At 48.3% G+C, this 19,048-nt stretch overlaps 9 protein-coding genes across 9 annotated transcripts; 5 read left to right on the forward strand and 4 right to left on the reverse strand.

The window, feature by feature from the left end:
* Positions 1-54: 54 nt before the first annotated feature.
* On the forward strand, positions 55-1,765 carry EV420DRAFT_431352 (uncharacterized protein). The gene is made up of 2 exons (XM_060482083.1): positions 55-106; positions 154-1,765. Exon 2 carries the CDS (start codon positions 168-170, stop codon positions 1,668-1,670), a length of 1,503 nt encoding a protein of 500 aa, XP_060338128.1. The 5' UTR covers positions 55-106; positions 154-167; the 3' UTR covers positions 1,671-1,765.
* A 1,225-nt stretch (positions 1,766-2,990) lies between these two features.
* EV420DRAFT_1259704 (glucosidase II beta subunit-like-domain-containing protein) lies at positions 2,991-5,140 on the reverse strand (the record flags this gene model as incomplete). The annotated part of the gene is made up of 11 exons (XM_060466967.1): positions 2,991-3,128; positions 3,188-3,299; positions 3,345-3,419; positions 3,476-3,650; positions 3,701-3,829; positions 3,882-4,286; positions 4,341-4,400; positions 4,451-4,574; positions 4,601-4,740; positions 4,790-4,885; positions 4,936-5,140. The coding sequence occupies 11 exons, from the start codon at positions 5,138-5,140 to the stop codon at positions 2,991-2,993; spliced, it is 1,659 nt and encodes a 552-aa protein (XP_060338129.1).
* Positions 5,141-5,218: 78 nt separating this feature from the next.
* Positions 5,219-5,987, forward strand: EV420DRAFT_1501616 (ribosomal protein S25). The gene is made up of 3 exons (XM_060471073.1): positions 5,219-5,288; positions 5,444-5,726; positions 5,781-5,987. Exons 1-3 carry the CDS (start codon positions 5,286-5,288, stop codon positions 5,804-5,806), a joined length of 312 nt encoding a protein of 103 aa, XP_060338130.1. The 5' UTR covers positions 5,219-5,285; the 3' UTR covers positions 5,807-5,987.
* EV420DRAFT_431176 (FGGY family of carbohydrate kinase) lies at positions 5,984-8,426 on the forward strand. The gene is made up of 9 exons (XM_060482082.1): positions 5,984-6,546; positions 6,601-7,101; positions 7,155-7,199; positions 7,251-7,307; positions 7,365-7,449; positions 7,501-7,596; positions 7,657-7,715; positions 7,770-8,087; positions 8,141-8,426. Exons 1-9 carry the CDS (start codon positions 6,112-6,114, stop codon positions 8,285-8,287), a joined length of 1,743 nt encoding a protein of 580 aa, XP_060338131.1. The 5' UTR covers positions 5,984-6,111; the 3' UTR covers positions 8,288-8,426.
* A 243-nt stretch (positions 8,427-8,669) lies between these two features.
* Positions 8,670-9,664, reverse strand: EV420DRAFT_1635125 (translation protein SH3-like domain-containing protein; the record flags this gene model as incomplete). The annotated part of the gene is made up of 5 exons (XM_060476403.1): positions 8,670-8,711; positions 8,770-8,911; positions 8,971-9,393; positions 9,451-9,566; positions 9,623-9,664. The coding sequence occupies 5 exons, from the start codon at positions 9,662-9,664 to the stop codon at positions 8,670-8,672; spliced, it is 765 nt and encodes a 254-aa protein (XP_060338132.1).
* A 315-nt stretch (positions 9,665-9,979) lies between these two features.
* On the forward strand, positions 9,980-11,193 carry EV420DRAFT_1758094 (uncharacterized protein). Its single transcript, XM_060480539.1, has one exon. It carries the CDS (start codon positions 10,187-10,189, stop codon positions 11,000-11,002), a length of 816 nt encoding a protein of 271 aa, XP_060338133.1. The 5' UTR covers positions 9,980-10,186; the 3' UTR covers positions 11,003-11,193.
* EV420DRAFT_1758095 (uncharacterized protein) lies at positions 11,171-12,534 on the reverse strand (the record flags this gene model as incomplete). The annotated part of the gene is made up of 6 exons (XM_060480540.1): positions 11,171-11,549; positions 11,596-11,716; positions 11,885-11,982; positions 12,033-12,259; positions 12,313-12,329; positions 12,372-12,534. 6 exons carry the CDS (start codon positions 12,532-12,534, stop codon positions 11,429-11,431), a joined length of 747 nt encoding a protein of 248 aa, XP_060338134.1. The 3' UTR covers positions 11,171-11,428.
* Positions 12,535-13,245: 711 nt separating this feature from the next.
* Positions 13,246-14,354, reverse strand: EV420DRAFT_1501626 (uncharacterized protein). The gene is made up of 4 exons (XM_060471074.1): positions 14,079-14,354; positions 13,752-14,005; positions 13,429-13,690; positions 13,246-13,359 (listed from the first exon to the last, which is right to left on the reverse strand). Exons 2-4 carry the CDS (start codon positions 13,938-13,940, stop codon positions 13,349-13,351), a joined length of 462 nt encoding a protein of 153 aa, XP_060338135.1. The 5' UTR covers positions 13,941-14,005; positions 14,079-14,354; the 3' UTR covers positions 13,246-13,348.
* Positions 14,355-14,830: 476 nt separating this feature from the next.
* On the forward strand, positions 14,831-15,496 carry EV420DRAFT_1501642 (uncharacterized protein). Its single transcript, XM_060471075.1, has one exon. It carries the CDS (start codon positions 14,923-14,925, stop codon positions 15,379-15,381), a length of 459 nt encoding a protein of 152 aa, XP_060338136.1. The 5' UTR covers positions 14,831-14,922; the 3' UTR covers positions 15,382-15,496.
* Positions 15,497-19,048: the final 3,552 nt, after the last annotated feature.

The raw sequence follows: 19,048 nt of genomic DNA on the forward strand, positions 1-19,048 counted from the left end.
GAGCGCTTCAAGAATCGGCTTTGTCCGTACCGGTCCGAATGCTCCGGAGTCCGTATCTTTTTTTTCCCAAACGGTCACGATCAAACAGCAGGCAGTATCGATCCTGGTTTGTTTCCTCTTCCAGCTCCCGATATTTGCTAATTCGAGATGCAGAAGGAAATAACCGTATGAAATGCGGTCTTTGTTTCCCCACTCGTCTTGGGATAAGTCGAATACGAACGGTCTACAGTGCACCTAGTCAACTCAAGGTTCTGTCTGATCCCACCCCCCTACCTTACTCTGATCTGTCGACTCCTGAAGCGGCACGAGGCCGTAATGCCACAATTCGCTCTCTCCTTGCCCAGGGCAACCACGGTACCGCCGAGAAATTCATCAATCGCTTCATTGTTGCTGCCAGCCGTTTGGAGCAACCACAGCAAAACGCTGTCCTTAATTCCGCTCGGAGACCAATTTCCACTCTCATACATGCATATGTCAGAGCTGGAATGCCGCATCATGCTGCCCACCATGTATATGTAATGCTGGACAAAAAGAGACCACTGAAGACCAGGACATTAGTCGCTGTCATCAACAGTCTATTATCATTGGTTCCTGATGAGGTTGGAGAGAAGGATCCGAAACGCCATTTCTTCGCGAGTTATGTGCTGTCGCTCCAATCCCAGCGGGTGACGAATGCATCCTTACGCAACGCTATGGAGCTCTGGATCATGGCCGAAAAGGCTCGACTTCCCGCAGCGAAGGTGACCTTTCAGGATCTCCTGACGACTTTGATCGCGCAGGAAGAATGCGTGTCTGCAGGTGCGGTATTTTCCCGAGTGTCACGGCGGCATTGGGAATACATGGTCATGAGAGACATGCATCATCATCCCCGAGACGTTACTATGACGAATCAGCGGTTCCCTATCAACCCTGCCGAAGCACCCGCGTATCCAGACCCACGATTATTTGAGAATGTCGTATCTGTTTGCATGTCAGTCCTTCGACGCACCGAAGCGACTCGTGGGCAGCAACAGATTCGCCGTTCTGCAGGTCATGGATTAATCTTTCTCGCCAGCCTCCTTCATCACCGCCAAATACCTTTCCCAGAAGTCGGACCTCTCATTTCTGCATTATTTTATTGTATGCTACTTTCCGACAGTCTATGGGTTCCAGAGAACCCATTCGGAGGAGCCTTGCATTCGTTTCAACGTCAAACACTGAGGCTTGGACAATATGCTCATGGTGTCATTAAGAGTCTCGCAAGACGACTCCCTAATCGAAGTCCACCGACTGCTTATCGATCACAACGCTACAGCATCCTTCCAGTCCTCTCATACGATTCATATCGCGTTCTACTCATGGGCCTAATTGAGTCTTTTCACGACCCAGTCCTCACGCTCGAGGTGTGGGAGTCGATGGTGGAACAGCACCAAGGGACTCAGGACCCAGAAGAGTTTGCAACAAACTTCATGGCTAGTTTACCAGAGGAGGGGGTTTTTCGAGCGAGGTTCGACAAGATCGTGCGTCGGTGGCGGAGATCACGAGGGAGAAAAGTAACGATTCCTATATTCACGCAGGAAGGTGAGACGAAGATGAATGAGCTCATGGAAGCATTAGGTGAGGCAATTTCTGGTGGGAAGATTAATGCCAGAGATTCCGAGACGCCTACGATACCTCCTTCAGAATCTTAGATTCTTTACTTGCTCATGCGCTATTTTCGAGATCAACATATGAAAGCTATGTCGGGATCATATATTGTGTAATATATATACTTTAGAGTCCATCTCTGACTGATACTTTCGAGCCATATGGCTCCGAAACTTGTATACATACGGTTCGATGTTTTCCCAGTAGCTATGGCGGCTGTCTGTCAACCCCTGCAGCTATACTTAAATTATCTATGTACACTGCATCGCTAACGGTTATATTAGCTGATGCGGTGTACACTAGTTCAAGTATACAGTTAGGTCAGGAGATGGCCCGCTGCCTGCAGTATATCCTCTTTGAGGCGAACATCGTTAGGAACAAATAACTTCTGAATACTCGCGTTACAGACTCAAGGGACGAGAAAGTCCCCGATAGATATGTTTGGGTGTTATTTGAACATAATTCACTAGGTATTAAACGACAGGGAGCTCGAAGCTTTTGTCAGCTCCCCGGCGTAGCTCCCACCCAGATCGGTCCAATTCCTGAAGGAGTTTCGCTTCATATGAGTTTGTTCCTGGTATTCATGCGCATCAGCTCCTTGACAACGTTGACGTTTCTTGCAGGGTGGGAAGATGGGGAAGGAGCTAGTTGATTCTAAATTGGTGTTGCGCGGATGAAAGGAGGGGGACCTTATGTATACAGTGAGATATCGATAACAGGGCGTCAGAGGTTGCAGGTGTGACTACGATGCATTGCGATCCAGACGCGAATTTCGCAAGGGCAACCAAACAGTCCCGGTCACTTCCATTTGTCGTGTTAGACAATCTTCTTCAAGACAGGTAAAAAAAATAAGGCGCAAGGGATACAGATACATCTGAGATTTCAAAGTTCCGGTCAAGCCTCTCGGCTAGCAAAGTACCATTCCAAGTGAGTCATCGAGGAGAGAACTTGGCACAAGGAGCCTACCACTTTGGGATCTTCACTTGTTCAATAGGTACCCCCTCAGCGATACATCGCCATCACTGAGAAACAGCGGCCAAAGGGACGAGACATGTGAAGCTCGCCAAAGCAGATCATGTTTAGTTCAGTTATCCGAAAACGAGAATGGATGTGTACTTTTATGGAACATACTTACTAACTGAACTCGATGAGAAGCCTGATCGCGATCAAATCTTTACGGAAGCTTGCTAAATTCGCATCATATTGGCTGTGAATTCGTAGGGTCGATAGTACGTATTCCCACTGAGTCCAAGAAACTGCGAATAGAGCTCCAAAACCTGCTGGCAAACACGAGGCCGAGGTGGAGTCTTGACGAGAACCATGCCCTAGTGCTTATTGCGTAGTCGGAAAACGATTCGATTCAGTTACAGCTCCTCTCTATTCATGCTAGACTCCGTAACTGGTAGGCAAAGTGCCGGGGAGGTTCCTGTAAACTGATATTGGCATTTCTCCAGCTCGGCGACCGTCAACAAGGCATTCTCCGTTCCACAGGTCATCACCAGCTAAATTAAATCGGCAATCATTATGACTTGTTCTAGGTTGATGTATCTTGGAAACTCACTATTACACCCCGTTCCGGCCCATTCCAGCATTTTGTACCTTTCTCGTAGTTTTGTTTTTGGTAATATGCGGGTTGTCCAGGTTCTGCGTCCCGATTCCATGCAACAAATTTCCTAAAACAAGTTAGTGACCGATATGCAAAAGCTGCTAATGCTCACCCCAAGTTAAATGTAGAGCCACCTTTGTTGGGCTTTTGCTTGGCGGTGCCGAATAGACACACCTCGTACGTGTAACTGTCGGTAGGCATGAGTACAACCGCCGCATTTTTCATGGTAACCAGATCACTGACTCTCCGGTATCTTTCTCTAAGCACGTTCCATCGAGTTTCTTCCATTCGCCTTCAACTCCAAAGCCGGTAGGATCAAAGAGCTCGGAAAGGTCTTTCTCGGCATTTTCCTTATCTTTGCGGATCTTCTTCAGAGCATTCTCCGCGTCAGTGAAGACTTGGCGTGCGTGAGTCGATTCTAGGATCAGTCAATCGAGGCGCTAGGCGACACGGGCCGGTGAAACAAACCTGCTGAGCTACCAGCTTCAGGACGGATAATTCCGAGAGACTCGAGCCACGAAAGGATCGCATCTTTCAGGTCTTCATATTGAGGTACCAAGGAGTCAGGGAGATAGTTGGTGATGTCGAAAAGTTCCGCTGACGACGGAATTAGGTCTTCATGTTGACTCTAAAAAGATAAAACACTCACACAGAGATCCCGGAGGCGGCGATCTGACATATTCATCGTGCTCCAGCAACAAGTCAACGTGTTTCGTTTTCAAAAGCCGGTCCAGATCCTTGTCCAGCTCCTCGGCAGTCCATTCACCATCTGCAAAGGTTCCTTCTGGCGTGGACTCATCCTCCCCTACTTCATTGTTAGATTCATCCGTTTCCGACGAGTCCTTTCCGACATCATTGATGTGTGGCAGTCCAGCAAGATACTCCCACCCGCGAACTGCATCTAGGACAGCCATATCCTGATAGTTGGGGTTATAACTCGTACGAAGTGTGTCTAAGATTTCGCTGAGGGTTTCCTCACGTTCCAGATGTTTCTTGTATTCGCGCTGCAAAGATTTGAGAGCATTCGAGTGGGTAATCAAGGAAGTGTACAGAGCTAAGATTAACAGTAACTTTCATGCTGAATTGCGGATGGAGGATGACTACTTACGAGATTGTTTCTTGAATTCGAGTTCAGCCGCTGACAGGGACTCGGTACGTTCAGCGATTTCTGACATTACCCAGGTGAGAATTATACCAGAAGAAGGAACCATAATGCACCTTGCAGCCTGGCTACTTCTTTCTCCTTAGTAGCGATCTCTTGCACCAACGTTTGAACGAGACCCTCTAGCCGTTTCTTCTCTTTGTGGGCAAATGTAACGTATGATGAACGTATTTTGGCTCCCTGAATGATCGTCGTGTTGGTTGCACAAAACAGTTATACGCGCAGCTTACAGTCTTTTGTATCTTAAGTTCCTCAGCGCGTTTCTTTCGATACTCGGCACCAACTGTAGCGCAAGTGTTCTTGCACACTCCCGGAAGTTCATCGGAACCATCGCAGCATTCAGCCTCTAGTAATGATTATAAGTCATTTCGCTTCGCTGATAGGATGCGACTCACCGCAGAGACCATCCCTCACACGCGAACTCGGAATGCTTGTACCAATGTGACCTTCATTCCGGCAATAGAACAGTGTGTTTGCGCAGGCGCCAGTACCTGACCGAGGTATTAATTACACGTAGCCTTATGCATTTGACGCGTCCAACCTGGCTCATCGCTGCCGTCAGGACAGTCGCAGAAATCATCGTTCACCCATTCCCAGGGTATCTGTTTTGAGCCATTCAAGCATTCCCACGATCCCGAGCTTGGAGGCGAGTAGCGAGATAACAAATTTGGAGCTACTCCGAACGATTTGTCTATGCCAGCAAGGACAGGCAATGGAAGGGGAAGGATGAGTAGCCAGGGAACCATTACAGGTAGGGAATACTGAGGTCGAAACCGTTAACGTGTCGGCTGTTGCGTCATGAGATTACGTCAGCAAACAAGACCACACAGGAGGGCCCTCACATCGCACAGAACACAGAGACGACCCACTCATCGACGGTCGCAAGAATCAATGGTGAGTGCTATTTTTCCTTCCAGGTTTTCAGTATCCATGTAGGGGATCTATCCGACTGGCGCTATACTCTCGTTTTTAGTGGATTTGTATTTTCTAGGCTGGATGGGACCGGTGCACTCTGGATAACGTTGGTTGACTTGGGTTCATCTTTCTAGGCCAAGGCAAAAGCACCCCCTCCGTCAAGTGGCGGCAAAGCTGCGAAGAAAAAGAAGTGGTCCAAGGGAAAGGTCAAGGACAAGGCCCAGCACGCCGTCTCTCTTGACAAGGCCACATACGACCGTATCACCAAGGAAGTGCCCACCTTCCGATTCATCAGCCAGAGCATCCTCATCGAGCGGCTGAAGATCAATGGCAGTCTCGCCCGGATTGCCATCAGGCATTTGGAGAAAGATGGTCAGATCAAGAGGATTGTGCACCACTCGTCACAGCTGGTCTACAGTGAGCTTCTTTTTCTCGGATGGTGTAATTACTTTACTCATTTTTATTCACTAGCACGATCAACGACAGCATCGGACTAGATTCGTTGTCTTTCGTTTTCCTATCGCTTTCATGCATCTATGTATTACCCCAATCAAAATCCATGTTGCCTGACCACCTTAACGTCATTTGAGAGACTTGCATTATGCTTGAAAACTTAAGAAAGATTTATATTTTCACTGCTGGGTCATTGGTCGTGCTGCTGCCTGGGAACCCTATTTGTTGCGACAGAAATTTTATAATGTTTATCCAATATACCGGGCCGGAATAATGGAACTGGAGATATACTCCACATATTGTTCCCCGTCCTTAGCAGCCTATCAGGCCATCTCTTCCAGCTACCATCATGTCCTCGACAAGTTACTACATTGGCGTCGATGTAGGTACTGGATCTGCTCGTGCATCGCTTGTCAAGGACGACGGAACTACCGTCGCGTCATTCACCAAGGAAACCGTTACTTACCGCAACCCGGAGAACCATCGTATCTTTGAACAATCTACGAATAATATCTGGAGCGCAATATCCACATGCATCAGGACTTGTTTAAAGGAGTCTGGTGTCCCACCATCCTCTGTGAAAGGCCTTGGATTTGACGCTACCTGCTCGCTCGCCGTCTCTGACTTCCAGGGTGAACCAGTCACCGTTACAGGAGGTGACCAGCTTGGCCAGAATGGAGATCGCAATGTCATCCTGTGGGCTGACCACCGTGCGGAGAAGGAAGCGGATCTAATCAACAGTACTGGCTCTATCGTTCTCGATTACGTCGGCGGGACTATGAGTGTGCGTTTCATACAATTTCAAAACGGCCTAAACGCGAATTAATCATGACTTTAGCTGGAAATGGAGATTCCAAAAGTGCTTTGGCTGAAGAACCATATGGATCCAGCCCTGTTTTCTCGTTGTCAATTCTTTGACCTTCCCGACTTTCTAACATACCGTGCAACCGCTGACAGCACACGATCATGCTGCTCAGTTACCTGCAAATGCTCGTTTGTCCCGAACAAGGGCTGGCAGGCAGATTTCTTCAAGAAGATCGGGCTACAAGAACTAATCGAGCGTGACTACAGTCAAATAGGTGCTGCAAATATGAAGGTTCTTACTGCTGGTTTGCCCGTTGGCCAAGGCTTGTCGAAGCGCGCAGCCGAAGAGTTTGGACTTGTGGAGGGAACTCCGGTTGGTAGCGGAGTCATTGACGCGTATGCCGGTTGGATGGGAACAGTCGCTGCAAGGACTAAGGGTAAGGATGGGCAACTCTCTACGGATCTTCTGTCGGTCGACGAATCCAGTCATCGCCTGGCCGCTGTCGCAGGAACTAGTACATGCCATCTTGTTCAGGTATGAAATGTTCGCACTACACTGTAACAATCAGCTATTAATCTACTTCGCAGAGCCGTGAAGGTGTATTCGTTAATGGCGTATGGGGTCCCTACAAGGTCAATGATTTTCTGGAATGGGACTATAAGCACCCTCCTGATCTCTTCTAGGACCCCGTATTCCGTGGTTGGTGGATGAATGAGGGTGGTCAGTCATCTACAGGACAAGTGAGGGAATCGACTTTCTTCTTAGAACCTCTTGTGGGTCTGACACGCGGAACGTAGCTCATTGACTTCATGTTGACGACCCACCCTGCTTACAATAAACTTGTGGAGCTCGGAAAAGAGCAGAAGAAGAACATTCATGTCGGTAGGTCCGACTATTACGAGCATTCACTCATTTCATTGATCCCTTTCAAAGTTCTTCAGGAGATGCTTGCGAAGCTCAAGGCAGAGAGCAAAGTAGATAGTCTAACAGAGCTGACAAAAGACATCCATATATACCCGGATCTTCATGGTACATACCACCTACCATCAAAGTCGATCTCTTACTGATCCCCTTGCTTCCCATCAATAGGAAACAGGTCACCTATCGCTGACCCTCGGATGAAAGGATCCATTGTGGGCATGGCACTAGTATGATATTTACATTCACATGTAACGATATCAGCTAATCCCTTCTCTTGTTAGGATGATACCCTACACGACCTCGCGCGAAAGTACAACGTGACCTTGGAAGCCATCGCTCTCCAAACACGGCACATCGTCGACGAGATGAACGCCAAGGGCCACAAGATCACGTCCATTTACATGAGCGGCGGTCAAGCGAAGAATATCCCGATGATGCAGCTCTTTGCTAATACCTGCGGAATGCCGATAGTATTGCCTTTTGACCATGCCGGGGCAGTGGTGTTGGGTGCTGCGATGCTAGGGAGATTCGCCGCCGAAGCGAACGGAAAAGGTGAGATGAGTAGTCAGGAGCAGGGAGATCTGTTGTGGAAGATTATGGTATTCAAACTTTCTTTCTTTAATTAGGGTTAATAAGCTGACAGGTTTGGTAGGTGGAGATGACGCCTTCAGGGATGATGATTGCCCCATCAGCATCGCCCAAGGAGAAGCGGTTGCTTGAGGCAAAGTATAAGATTTTCAGGGAGACCATTTTAATCCAGAAGCGCTGGAGGCAAGAAATGGAGGATGCGTGCAAGTAATTCTTGGGCGCCTTCCAGAATAATATCTAGATACATCTAGGATCGATTGTAATTTTAGATACCTTACCATTCGTCTTTTTTTTAGTTTCGCGCACACTCAACATACGTATTTCAAAGTGTATCAGGTGATAGACCGATGTTCAGGCAGCCTGTACTTCCCAACTATCCATCACCTTTTCTTTTACTATGAAATGTCGATCAACGCTTGTGGAAGGTTTCACTGGTCATGAGTACTATATATTTAGCGGTCCAGCACTCATTCCTATGGCAATGTGTTTTCATAGATCAGGCAGGCATGATATGGCATACGCGATTGTGCATACAGGTTTTGTGCGAGGTAAGGAAATATGCGAAGACAACAATGTAATAGTAGTGTATCGACTTAAACATCCTTGACCTTGACTGTACCACGCAGGAGACCAGTCTATTGAAAACGACATCAGGATGGCAAGTAAAGTACGAAAAGACTGAAATCCACGTACCCGACGAGCAGCAATGAGACCGACTTTCTGTCCAGGAACGGCAGAACGGGCGATCGTCGAGGCTTTTCCGATATGCTGGTGGTTACCACCACCATGAGGATGGTCCACGGGGTTCATAGCAACACCACGAGTACGGGGCCAGCTAGACAGGGTACGATAAATGAGTAAATCATTCTCCGATAACACAAAATGAGAGCGCACTTGTAACGCTTAGCCTTGTATTTGTGGTATGCCCGGCCGGCCTTGAGGAGAGGCTTGTCGATACGTCCACCACCAGCGACAATACCAACGGTTGCACGAGCGCCCCCAGAGACAGTCTTCTTCGCACCACTTGGCAGCCTTATACGGGTCTTGTTCTCATCAGGCTGGTGTCCGATGACGGTTGCGTAGTTGCCGGATGTACGTGCGAGGGCACCACGGTCACCGACCTTCTCCTCAACGTTGCAGACAATGGTACCTTCCGGGCATTGACCGATGGGGAGGACGTTTCCAACAGCCAGGGTGGCCTTCTTGCCACAGTAGACAAAGGCGCCGGTGTGGAGGCCTTCGGTAGCGACGAAGGTCTCTTTTTGGAGTTTGTAGCGGTAGGGGTCACGGAAAACGACTCGGGCGAGGGGTGCACCGCTGTCGGAGAATTGAAATCTTAGTCTAGGAAGAAGTGCAGAATGAAGATGGACGCACCGGCCAGAGTCGTGGATGATCTCCTTCACGATTCCACGAACGTAGCCGTTACGTTCCGCAAAGTCGAGCGCACGAAGGCGAGCGGGGGCCTTGTTAAGACGAGTGTGCGCTTTAAACTGGCGATACAAATGTTAATGACGGTGACGATTCGATGAAGCCCGAATCGACATACGATGGCATGCGAGCGCCTCTGTGCCCTAATGACCCGACCCATGGTTTATTCTGCAAAAGAGAGCAATGTAAGCGTCTGAAGAAGAGTAACACAGAAGACGAAAAATTTCGATGTCGCGGGTCCGGTACATCCAGTCCAAAGTGCTGCCATCCATCCCAAAATGCACGGTTTTCTGCACTGATTTGGCACAGACGGTACATATCGACATCGAAAAGGCTATTCGGCGAGGATTCAACGTTCTAGGGAGCATACTCACATTGTTCTTGAGGGGATTGGCGTTGAGCTCACAATTGGCCTATTGAAGGGACAAACAAACGGATAAACAGAGCACTGCCTTACATAAGCAACTGGTTCGCACTACTGGGTTCGGCTTCCACTCTGATCATGAAAGCCCCAAAGGTCTCTGTACTGACTCGGAAATTGAAGCTGCAGTTCAAGATATTTTAAAGTGGAGCGCTGAGATTTCCTGGATCCGAGATCTTCCTTGTGAAATTTCAAACAGTCTCAAAATGACTCCTTTAACGGTCTCACCAGCGAGAAACCTTTCTGCCTCTAGCACTCATCATGGGCGACCAAATCGATTTTGCATTCCGAAGACTCCAGCCGTCTATCTTACTCCTCCATGCTGATATTCCTCATGTCATCTGGGGTCAAGATGCAGTGGAATTTTGCTTCGGTGGTCCCTTCAATTTCTATGACGAGTTGGATCTTCAAATCCTCCTCCCGCCTTCAAAAATCCAAGAAGCGGTAAAACTCCTAGCTCCGTCGTATTCTACCATGACATGCGACGACATTGATGAAGAGAAGATGACGGTCGACAAACGTTTGGCTTGCGTCGACTACACACTCGCTTTCCGTGATCGTCCGGACGACTTTGTACGATTGAAGCTATTGCGGCAAAACACCGATACAGTCCCTTCTCATGTCCTCCTCATATCCAACACAATCTTTGATTACCCCCTCGATGATGTCGTACAAGTACCCCTCCCTCTCTGCCCGGATCTCCCATTCCCTTCGGTGCCAGCAATCGTCGGTCTGATGCCCGTTCACATACAGAAGTGGTTTAAGGCTGGCTTTTCTCGACAAAGCTTGTCCTTCATCTGCGCGTGCAGGACTCTTTTGGAGAGTGCTATCGAATTCTCCTTCTGTGAAGAGTTGGACACAGTATTTTCAGATGTTGACCAGCTGCCGACCAGGCTGAAAGAGATGATCTGTGGACTCGACGAGCACCAGAAGACTTATGTCTACGATTTTTTCCCCATAGGAGAGCCTGGTGGGTCATCTAGCGACTCTGATGGCGACATTGTCTGGCCGAATGGCTTTACCCTACCTCCAATCCCAAGAACAGATTCGCAGGGTGCTAATGATCCCCCAGAATAAGAGCACCATTGAGAATAAGTCCAGTTGAACTGGTTTTTCTATTGGTTTTCAGTGAAGTTTAGATAAATAGATATGTCATATCATGTTCTCATCTCTATACTCCATACCTGCGATAGTGTTATGAGTGTTATGAACTGTTCTTGTAACTTAAAATCTTGCAAAGGTCACCCTAACTGAGACTTCTCACCCCATTATGGAGTGGTCCCATCTGAAATCTTATCCTCATCCAATTTGCCGTTGCGTTCCTTCCAAGTTCCTTCAGTGATTTCCGAGCTCAATTTCTGAATTACAATGTTTTCGCCATGCATATCAACATCATGCCAGAACGCAATCATTTCTCTATCTTCCGAGAACTTCGTAGACTGCTCATCTGAAAAGATCAACCTTCCATAGTCCCAATCTGCATCTGTGAGCGGTATATGGAGGTTACATCCAAAGCAGGACTCCGAATTTATCCCTTGTTCCCCCGAGAAAAGGGAATACGACAGCCTTCTTCCAAGTACCGTCGGGAAGCCTGTCCCAGCCTGCGTCGTCCATGATACTCGGTCTACGGATGATTGAGTAAACATTCCATGCGTTGACCTGCGACTGACCTCGCAAGGAACTTGACTAATCCTGGTGCTTTGCCTGCGTCAAGAAGGAAAATCTTATTCGATTGGTAGTACTCCCGCCTCTTGGCACGTGCCGCGTCGGGATGATTCGCGCCTAGGTCATCTAGTCCACAAATGATTTTGCCTACCCTATGTTCGCGCTCCAACAGCGCTTTCCAGCAAGAACCTGGGTCAATGTTGGCCCATGTGCGTGGGATGTTACATATGGTAGCCCCAGTCGTAATGGTTGATGAAGGAAACCGAGGGAGACTTGGAGTTGTAGCCTACGTACCGCGAGCGTTCGACCAGAGAGATGGGGTCTTGGCTTTCGTGATAGGCGATCCAGCCACTTTGCGTGCGGGGTCTACCGCGGACGTGGACTTTTGCGATCTGTTTGGGGTGGAGTGAGCATGGAGAACTTGTCAGGGCGTTGGTGATACGGCTGGCTAACCTTCCAGATGCCAGGTCGAGCTGCAACTCGGTACATCCATCCATTGGATGATTCTTGTTGACCCCGCTCGCTTGAACTGAGATCGTCCGGGTTATCGTGCTCCGTGTTCTTCATTCCGCTCACGATACATGGAAGTTGGCTGATGAGAATTAATTTACTAAACGCGGTCCATATGTTTTCAACGAGCAGGAAGCGAGTTAACCCAGAGCATTTCGCCTGAAGAGAACTGATCTGAAATGTTCGTTATGCGATTAGGCCGCTTAACGTACCTGAGTGTATGGAAAAGCTAGGTTTCAGAGGTCGAATGTAGACCGGTTCCGCGTCGCACCATGCTGGTTGAAGAAATAATCTTCGTTTTGCTCTGCGTCCATAGCAGTGATTATTTGCGCACAGTGGGGTCTGCCAAATACCGTTTCCTCGGTGTAAGATCCCCAATCAAGTGTTTTGAACCAGTCAAGGTCTTTGAATATTTTGCATTCATCTTTGTGCATGGCCTTCCAGTCGTCCTTCTGGCAGGACTCTAGAAGCGGTAAGCCGAATCATTCATCTCTTGAGATGACAATCAGTGACCTTTCCGCCAGTCCGAGATTTTTTTTATTACATCCACTCGGACGGACGGACCCACCTCCGTGGGAATAACATACTACGCATGGGCATAACATACAGTATTGGTAAGCGCACTGCCACCCGGTACACAAAAGTTGCTGGCCAAGTGAAGCTACGGGATAGTATCGAGAGATCTAAATAGTGATGTAATAGATATGAGCTGCAAGACAAGAAATCCTTGATTTCTTGGGTTTGGGGGGAGAGAACTCGGCTTTGAGAGAACTGTGAGTTGAGCAGAAGGGAGACCGGCAATGAAACCAGTCCGGAGATGGATACCGGGATGCAGAGATGCCGGAAGCTCAAACTCGTAGCAGTGGAAGCCGAGGACTCAGTTGTTCGGGGAAACCTGAAATCTGAGCAACCGAAAAGACGTAGCTGCACGTCAGACCAGGCGCTACCCAAACAAAGAAGGGAGTAGGTGGGTGGGTCAAAAGAGAGCAAAGAAACGGCGGAGCGACTGAAAGAAGAGAGCGGAGAGAGAACGAAGCGAAAATACACTTGCACCGAATAGCGCAAGACGATCGCGTTGTTTGGCTGCCTCCGCTTGAGCCAAATAACTGGGGAAATGCGACGAAGCGCTGGGGCAAAGGGGGATCTCTCTGATCACTACGCTTTACTTGGCCAATCACAGAGTTTGAGCCGTTCGTTCCTCACGTCAAACTTGTGTGGCATCATAGCCTAAGTCTTGGTGAGCTGGTATCAATTTGAAGGTGAGGGAAAGTCTTTTTTACATCGAAATACATTGCGTTCATGCAATATCATGCCTATGTACTCTCCAGAAGCAAAAAAAAAAATTCGATAGAGAATTTTTTTAAGCAGCCTTAAAGGCGACCGACCAACCCGGTGTTCCGGAACAACGGTCCGGAACCCCCTTTGCTTTCCGCAACACGGTATCCCAAAGCATCCCGTGCATCGTAAGAGGGAAAGTGTATCCCGGCTCCCTCTCCTCATAATTTGCACAATGCACGTAGTCGCCAAGGGATGTCTGTCCCTGATGACTTCGTTTATCTGTAGCAGCGTATCGAGATCACACGGAAAGACCTATAGCAGAATATATCATGTCTTAGACTTTCAACGAGTCGACAGTTTGGCTTATAACTACCTTGATTTTCGCTGGATCGCGGACGCGCATAACGACGTGCTCACCTAGACAAAAGGATCTCTCGGGGTAGAGCACGGCGATGGTATGTCCTGGCTGGAGAGACTCGACGTCGATCTGGCCGTCGCGGAACGTCAGGAGGACGGGGAGCTCCCTCCGGCTTGGGGTATGCATGTCCTCCACGGCTAGCATTAACCATTTAAAACACTTGATTGGGGATCTTCAAACACTGAGGAAACGACATTTGGCAGACCTCCCTTTGAACGTTATACACCATCAGCGCGGTTTTGATTATAAAGGGAACCTGTTATCTGCCCAACCGATGCATACCTTAGCGACGCTTTATCGATGTTTCCAACTTGAAGTGTTCAGAGCGTTCAACGTCTAAGACTTGGAAGTTGGAACCGGTGAAACTTTGATTATTAGTACTTTTTTTGTGATCGATTCTCCAAAGGTCGTAGGCTGCAACAAGTACTATACAGTAGGACTGACTAACCTCGCAAGCCACTTTACAGACGCTATGAAAGATTTTGCGGGCCCCAAAGGTCTCTGTATTGGGTCGGAAATTGAGGCTGTAGTTCAAGATATATCCATCATATCTAATGGCGGAGCGACGATATGATATTTCAAGCGGAGTTTCCAAATGACAACTGTAACGGGAATCGAGTCTCACCAGTGAGAAACCTTTCTGCCTTTAGCATTCACCATGGACGACGACTTTGTATACCGAAGACTGCAACCGTCTATCTTACTCCTCCGTTCTGCTATTCCCCATGTCATCTGGGGTCAGGATGCAGTGGAATTTCGTTTCCGTGCCCCCTTTGTGTTCTATGACGAATTAGATCTGCAAATCCTCCTTCCGCCCTCAAAAATCCAAGAAGCGGTACAACTCCTAGCTCCGTCATACTCCACCATGACCTGCAGTGAAATCGACGATGAGGCCATGACTGTCGACGAAAATATGGCTCATATTGACTACACACTCGCTTTCCGTGATCGCCTGGACGACTTTGTACGATTGAAGCTATTGCGGCAAGACACCGATACAGCCCCTTCTCATGTCCTCCTCATATCCAACACAATCTTTGATTACCCCCTCGATGATATCGTACAAGTACCCCTCCCTCTCTGCCCGGATCTCCCATTCCCTTCGGTGCCAGCAATCGTCGGTCTGATGCCCGTTCACATACAGAAGTGGATGGATGCTGGCTATTCTGCGCAAAGTTCGTCCTTCATACGCGCATGCAAGACTCTTTTAGAAAGTGCTATCGACTTTTCCTTTGGTGAAGTGTTGGACACAGAGTATGCTGATGGTGACCAGCTGCCGACCACGCTCAAGGAGATGATCCATGGGCTCGATGAGCGCCAGAAGGGTTGGGTCTACAACTACTTCCTCATAAAGGAGCCAGGCGAGTCATCTAGCGACTCGGATAGTGACGCCTGGTCGGATCAAATCAGCCTATCCTTGATCACAAAAACAGACTCGCAGAGTAGTAATGAAAGCGGTGTTTCTGAGAGCATCAAGACGGGTGTGTCAAATGCCATAGAAAGTGAGTTTCTGTTTGGCAAAAAAAATTCAGATGTTTTGCTCACCTTTGAATGTAGTCATCCCCAAGAGCGAGGGTATCATTGAGAACAAGTCTGGCTGAACTGGGTTCTTCTATTGATTTTCAGTGAAGTTTAGACATTATGTGATGTTCTTATCTCTTTGTTTCATTACTCTGTACTTACAATAGTGTGTTATGAATGTTTGTCAACTGTTTTTGTTACTGTGAAATCCAGCTAACAGCTAAGTATTAGCATTTGTGCTCGACTTTATGCTTTCGAGGCATAGGATGGGCTCAACTCATATCTATCGGTACGTACCTTTGTTTTGTGATATCTTAACGGCTTCGCTAACTTTCGTATTGGCACAGATCGATCGCTTACGGATACGTGCTGTCATACTTTTCTGTGGATCCTTACCGTAAGTGAGCAGGGAGTGCACGCAAGTACCTGGTATGTAAACTGTGCTCGCTGTCGCCATCTCAAGCTCAATGTTGACTAGGCTCGCGAACAAACATGCGAGAGAATGAAAGGCGCGCGCGTGCAATGTGCGAGTTTGAAACACGTCGACGTAGACTTGATCTTAGATAGACTCTAACTAAGTTTCTGGTGGTCGGTACTGACGGTTTTCCTTTACAGGCTCGTTGATGCAGGGTTAAAGAAGGCCAGGATATGCATAGTCGGCTTGACAAGACGGCGGGTAAGCGCATCTCTGTATGAATCCAACGATAAAGGGCATTTACTTTTCACTGATTGCAAGCTTCGAGTGTTGACCGTGGGTGCAGATTACCAGTGGCTCGAGGTAAGGTTTTCACCGTTGGACGGCTGATGGTTTGATTGTGCAAGGTAAGGATCTATCTCGCTCTAACGCGAAACTGACGGCTCAGGAGCCACGATGGCTTAGATACCGGGGTAGGCTACCCAGTGAGTGTACACTTGCAAAGGCTCAATTCTCCTGCTGAGCGTAAAGCTTAGATGGAAAATGATGAGTTTTGAATGCGACTAAGAAAGTACATATCCTGTCGTTTATTGAACGTCGCGCTAGCATATTTCGTCGTTTGGTAAAAACATCCGCTTTTTGATTTTACTCATCATTGCTTCGATTTAGCAGACTATTTCGCGTGTCAAGAATCCATCCATGAAGCCCTAGTTTCTCGAGATTGATGCCCTGCGTTGAGCGGTGTCTCACATCATATTTGGATCTCGACGTTGGAGTGCAATGTAATTTCTTCCAGTCTTAATCTTTTGCACGTTAGGCATCTAACTCTATTTCAGAGTTTACACCCACTCTGTGCCCGGTGACGTTTCGATCCTCCCTCCCTTCTCAAGAATACTCTCTGCACACCACCCACTCTTTCGGCCTTGACTTGACATTTCCTGCAATGTTCCCCGACCTCTCCGATTCACAGATTTCCTCATCAAGTATATCTTGCGCTGCACCAAGTTATGCTACACGAGAGCAGACATGGGAGAGTCAGATAATTGTATAGGAGGGATCAAGGGTCCAGGATTGCGTGCGAGGTGAGGAGATGCAAGGGTCGGCTTGTGGTTGCGGAGAGCAAGCTCCTCTTGCATCCTTGCGCTCCCAATCACCCACATTCCTGTCGATAACCACTTCTGTCATTGGCGCCGTGCTGCTCCTCAACTCCTGCCCTGCTCGGCTGCATTGACTTAGGTCTGTACGAACTCTCACAGCGGTCGCCTAGGTCCATACAGGCCCGACACCATATATCGGTTTCCAATGAAGGGAGTGGCTGCGAGAAGGGTTTAAATCGGTGATGCGAGAGACGGCAAGCGGATCGTACATGACAAACGCTCCCCACCTCTGATCGAAGTCATTTTGCAACCAATACCATTACTGACGCTGCATATGAAGGGCGTGCACTCCGTCCTCCCCTCCCGCACCTCAACGTCCATGACTGAGTATTCCTTGCCATACGGTATCGAGAGTCAACTCCCGTTGCGTCAACTCCCTACAGCTCAATGTTCACATCACCAGTCTTGTTTCAATAAGACGTATCGATGTCCGGCGAGCAGGAGTCATGGCAGGAGGGGAGGGGGAACAGAGGAAGATGAGGTGAGATAGGTGTAGGATGGCGTACAGCTCGAAACACTCCAACGGTGCCGACGATGACGACATCTCTTCCGCCTTTCGCGCGTCGACCGTCTTTCTCCTACATGCTGACAGGACGCAACTGCACCTACCAAGGAAGGCTGATCGTGACAGCATGCAATGTCATGCATGCAACACTGTTTTTGTTGAGATACCGCCTGTTGACTTCGGTTCTGAGTTACTGCCTTTGTGTACAAGCGCTGACAACTGATTGAAAAAAATGGGACTCGGAAATGCCGCATGTATGAGCTTGGCTCTCACCCACTAGTATTTGTAGGGAAAACATCGATACGGGATATACTACGGGCTAACATTTCATCGCCTACAAAAGTTCTACAAAGAGACAATCGATGGATCTTCATCGGGAGTACGAATCGAAGTAGTTCTTCAAGAATGTCGGGACGTGGAGTGACCGGAGCGGAGGCAGCGGCATCGACGAGTGCCACAAAAACAAAACCCACGGCTTCTCATCCTTGATCTTGATGACAAACAGAGTGCTCGAGAGTGGGAAGGTAATGCTAGGGGAGGCCAAGGGAGTTGGTCATGATTTCGGTGTAGGTATGTTGGAATTGTCGAACAGTAGTGTCTTGGGGTCGTTGGAGCGATTGAAGACACAGATTGTGAGTGCTATGCCATCTTCGGACACACTCTCAAACGTAGCTTTGCTGGGGGAAGCATAATCAAAACGAGGGTGGTGGTAGTGGTGGTGGTAGAAGTAGAAGGGACTGCCGAGACCGCCTGTACACGGGTTATTTAGCATAGACTTTGGAAAGAACGTAAATTGGAACTCACCTTCACTCATTCTGTCTGCTCAAGAAGACCGATACTTCGCAAAAGTTGCATCACATATTCCACGTCTTGACGGAACCTCCTGAGTTTGGCTAAAAATGGTCCCCAGATTGCTGATGGGATTATTGCCCTGTTTATAGTCGAGTTTGTTTGAAGCCTTTTTTTATAACAGTTTCTGCGAGAAGGACGATATCTTCCAGGTCCGTTCTGGCCTTCCTCTTCCCCTTCGAATTATTGCCTCTGTCTACAAAAGCAATAACCTTCAGCGGGAGCAACAAGTCTACAGTCGCCACCATCAAAGTGATGTTGAAGTCCATGCCGCCAGACTCAGCCCAACGAATCGTACGTCGTTCCGCATACGGTGTGAGATCCAATTCGAACGTCGTCTGCCTCGCGTCAACGTGTGTTTCTCCGAACAGGGCCTTGAACCCTTTCCCGCGTTGTCGGAGATGAATGGTAAACTTGTTCGTCTGACTTAACTTGTCCCGTATTCTCTCCGTCGACAATTAATCTTCAGTCATAATGTCCAGGTCCTAGCGAGTGTTTATTGAGATACATGATATCAAGTTGAGCCACGCCTGAAAGATTGCAGAGCACAGCGGAACGTACCTTCGTCCGTCTTAATGCCAGTTTCAGGATTACACAGGCGGCACCACCAATTGCGGTATATCCGTCGTTGATATCTACCACGCTTGCAAACTCTACGATCAGCGCCTTAAACTCCTCCGGCTGTTGTTGTAACTGAAGAAGTTGGCATAGTTAATTGTGTCCCGCCTAAAGCAAGAAGAACATACATGTGCCATCCTTTATTTTTGGGTAGAGACTCGTGATACGTGCCGTGGTCTGACAAGAA

Source organism: Desarmillaria tabescens, assembly GCF_030435595.1.
Source record: "Desarmillaria tabescens strain CCBAS 213 chromosome Unknown EV420scaffold_2, whole genome shotgun sequence".
Taxonomy (NCBI): Eukaryota; Fungi; Basidiomycota; class Agaricomycetes; order Agaricales; family Physalacriaceae; genus Desarmillaria; species Desarmillaria tabescens.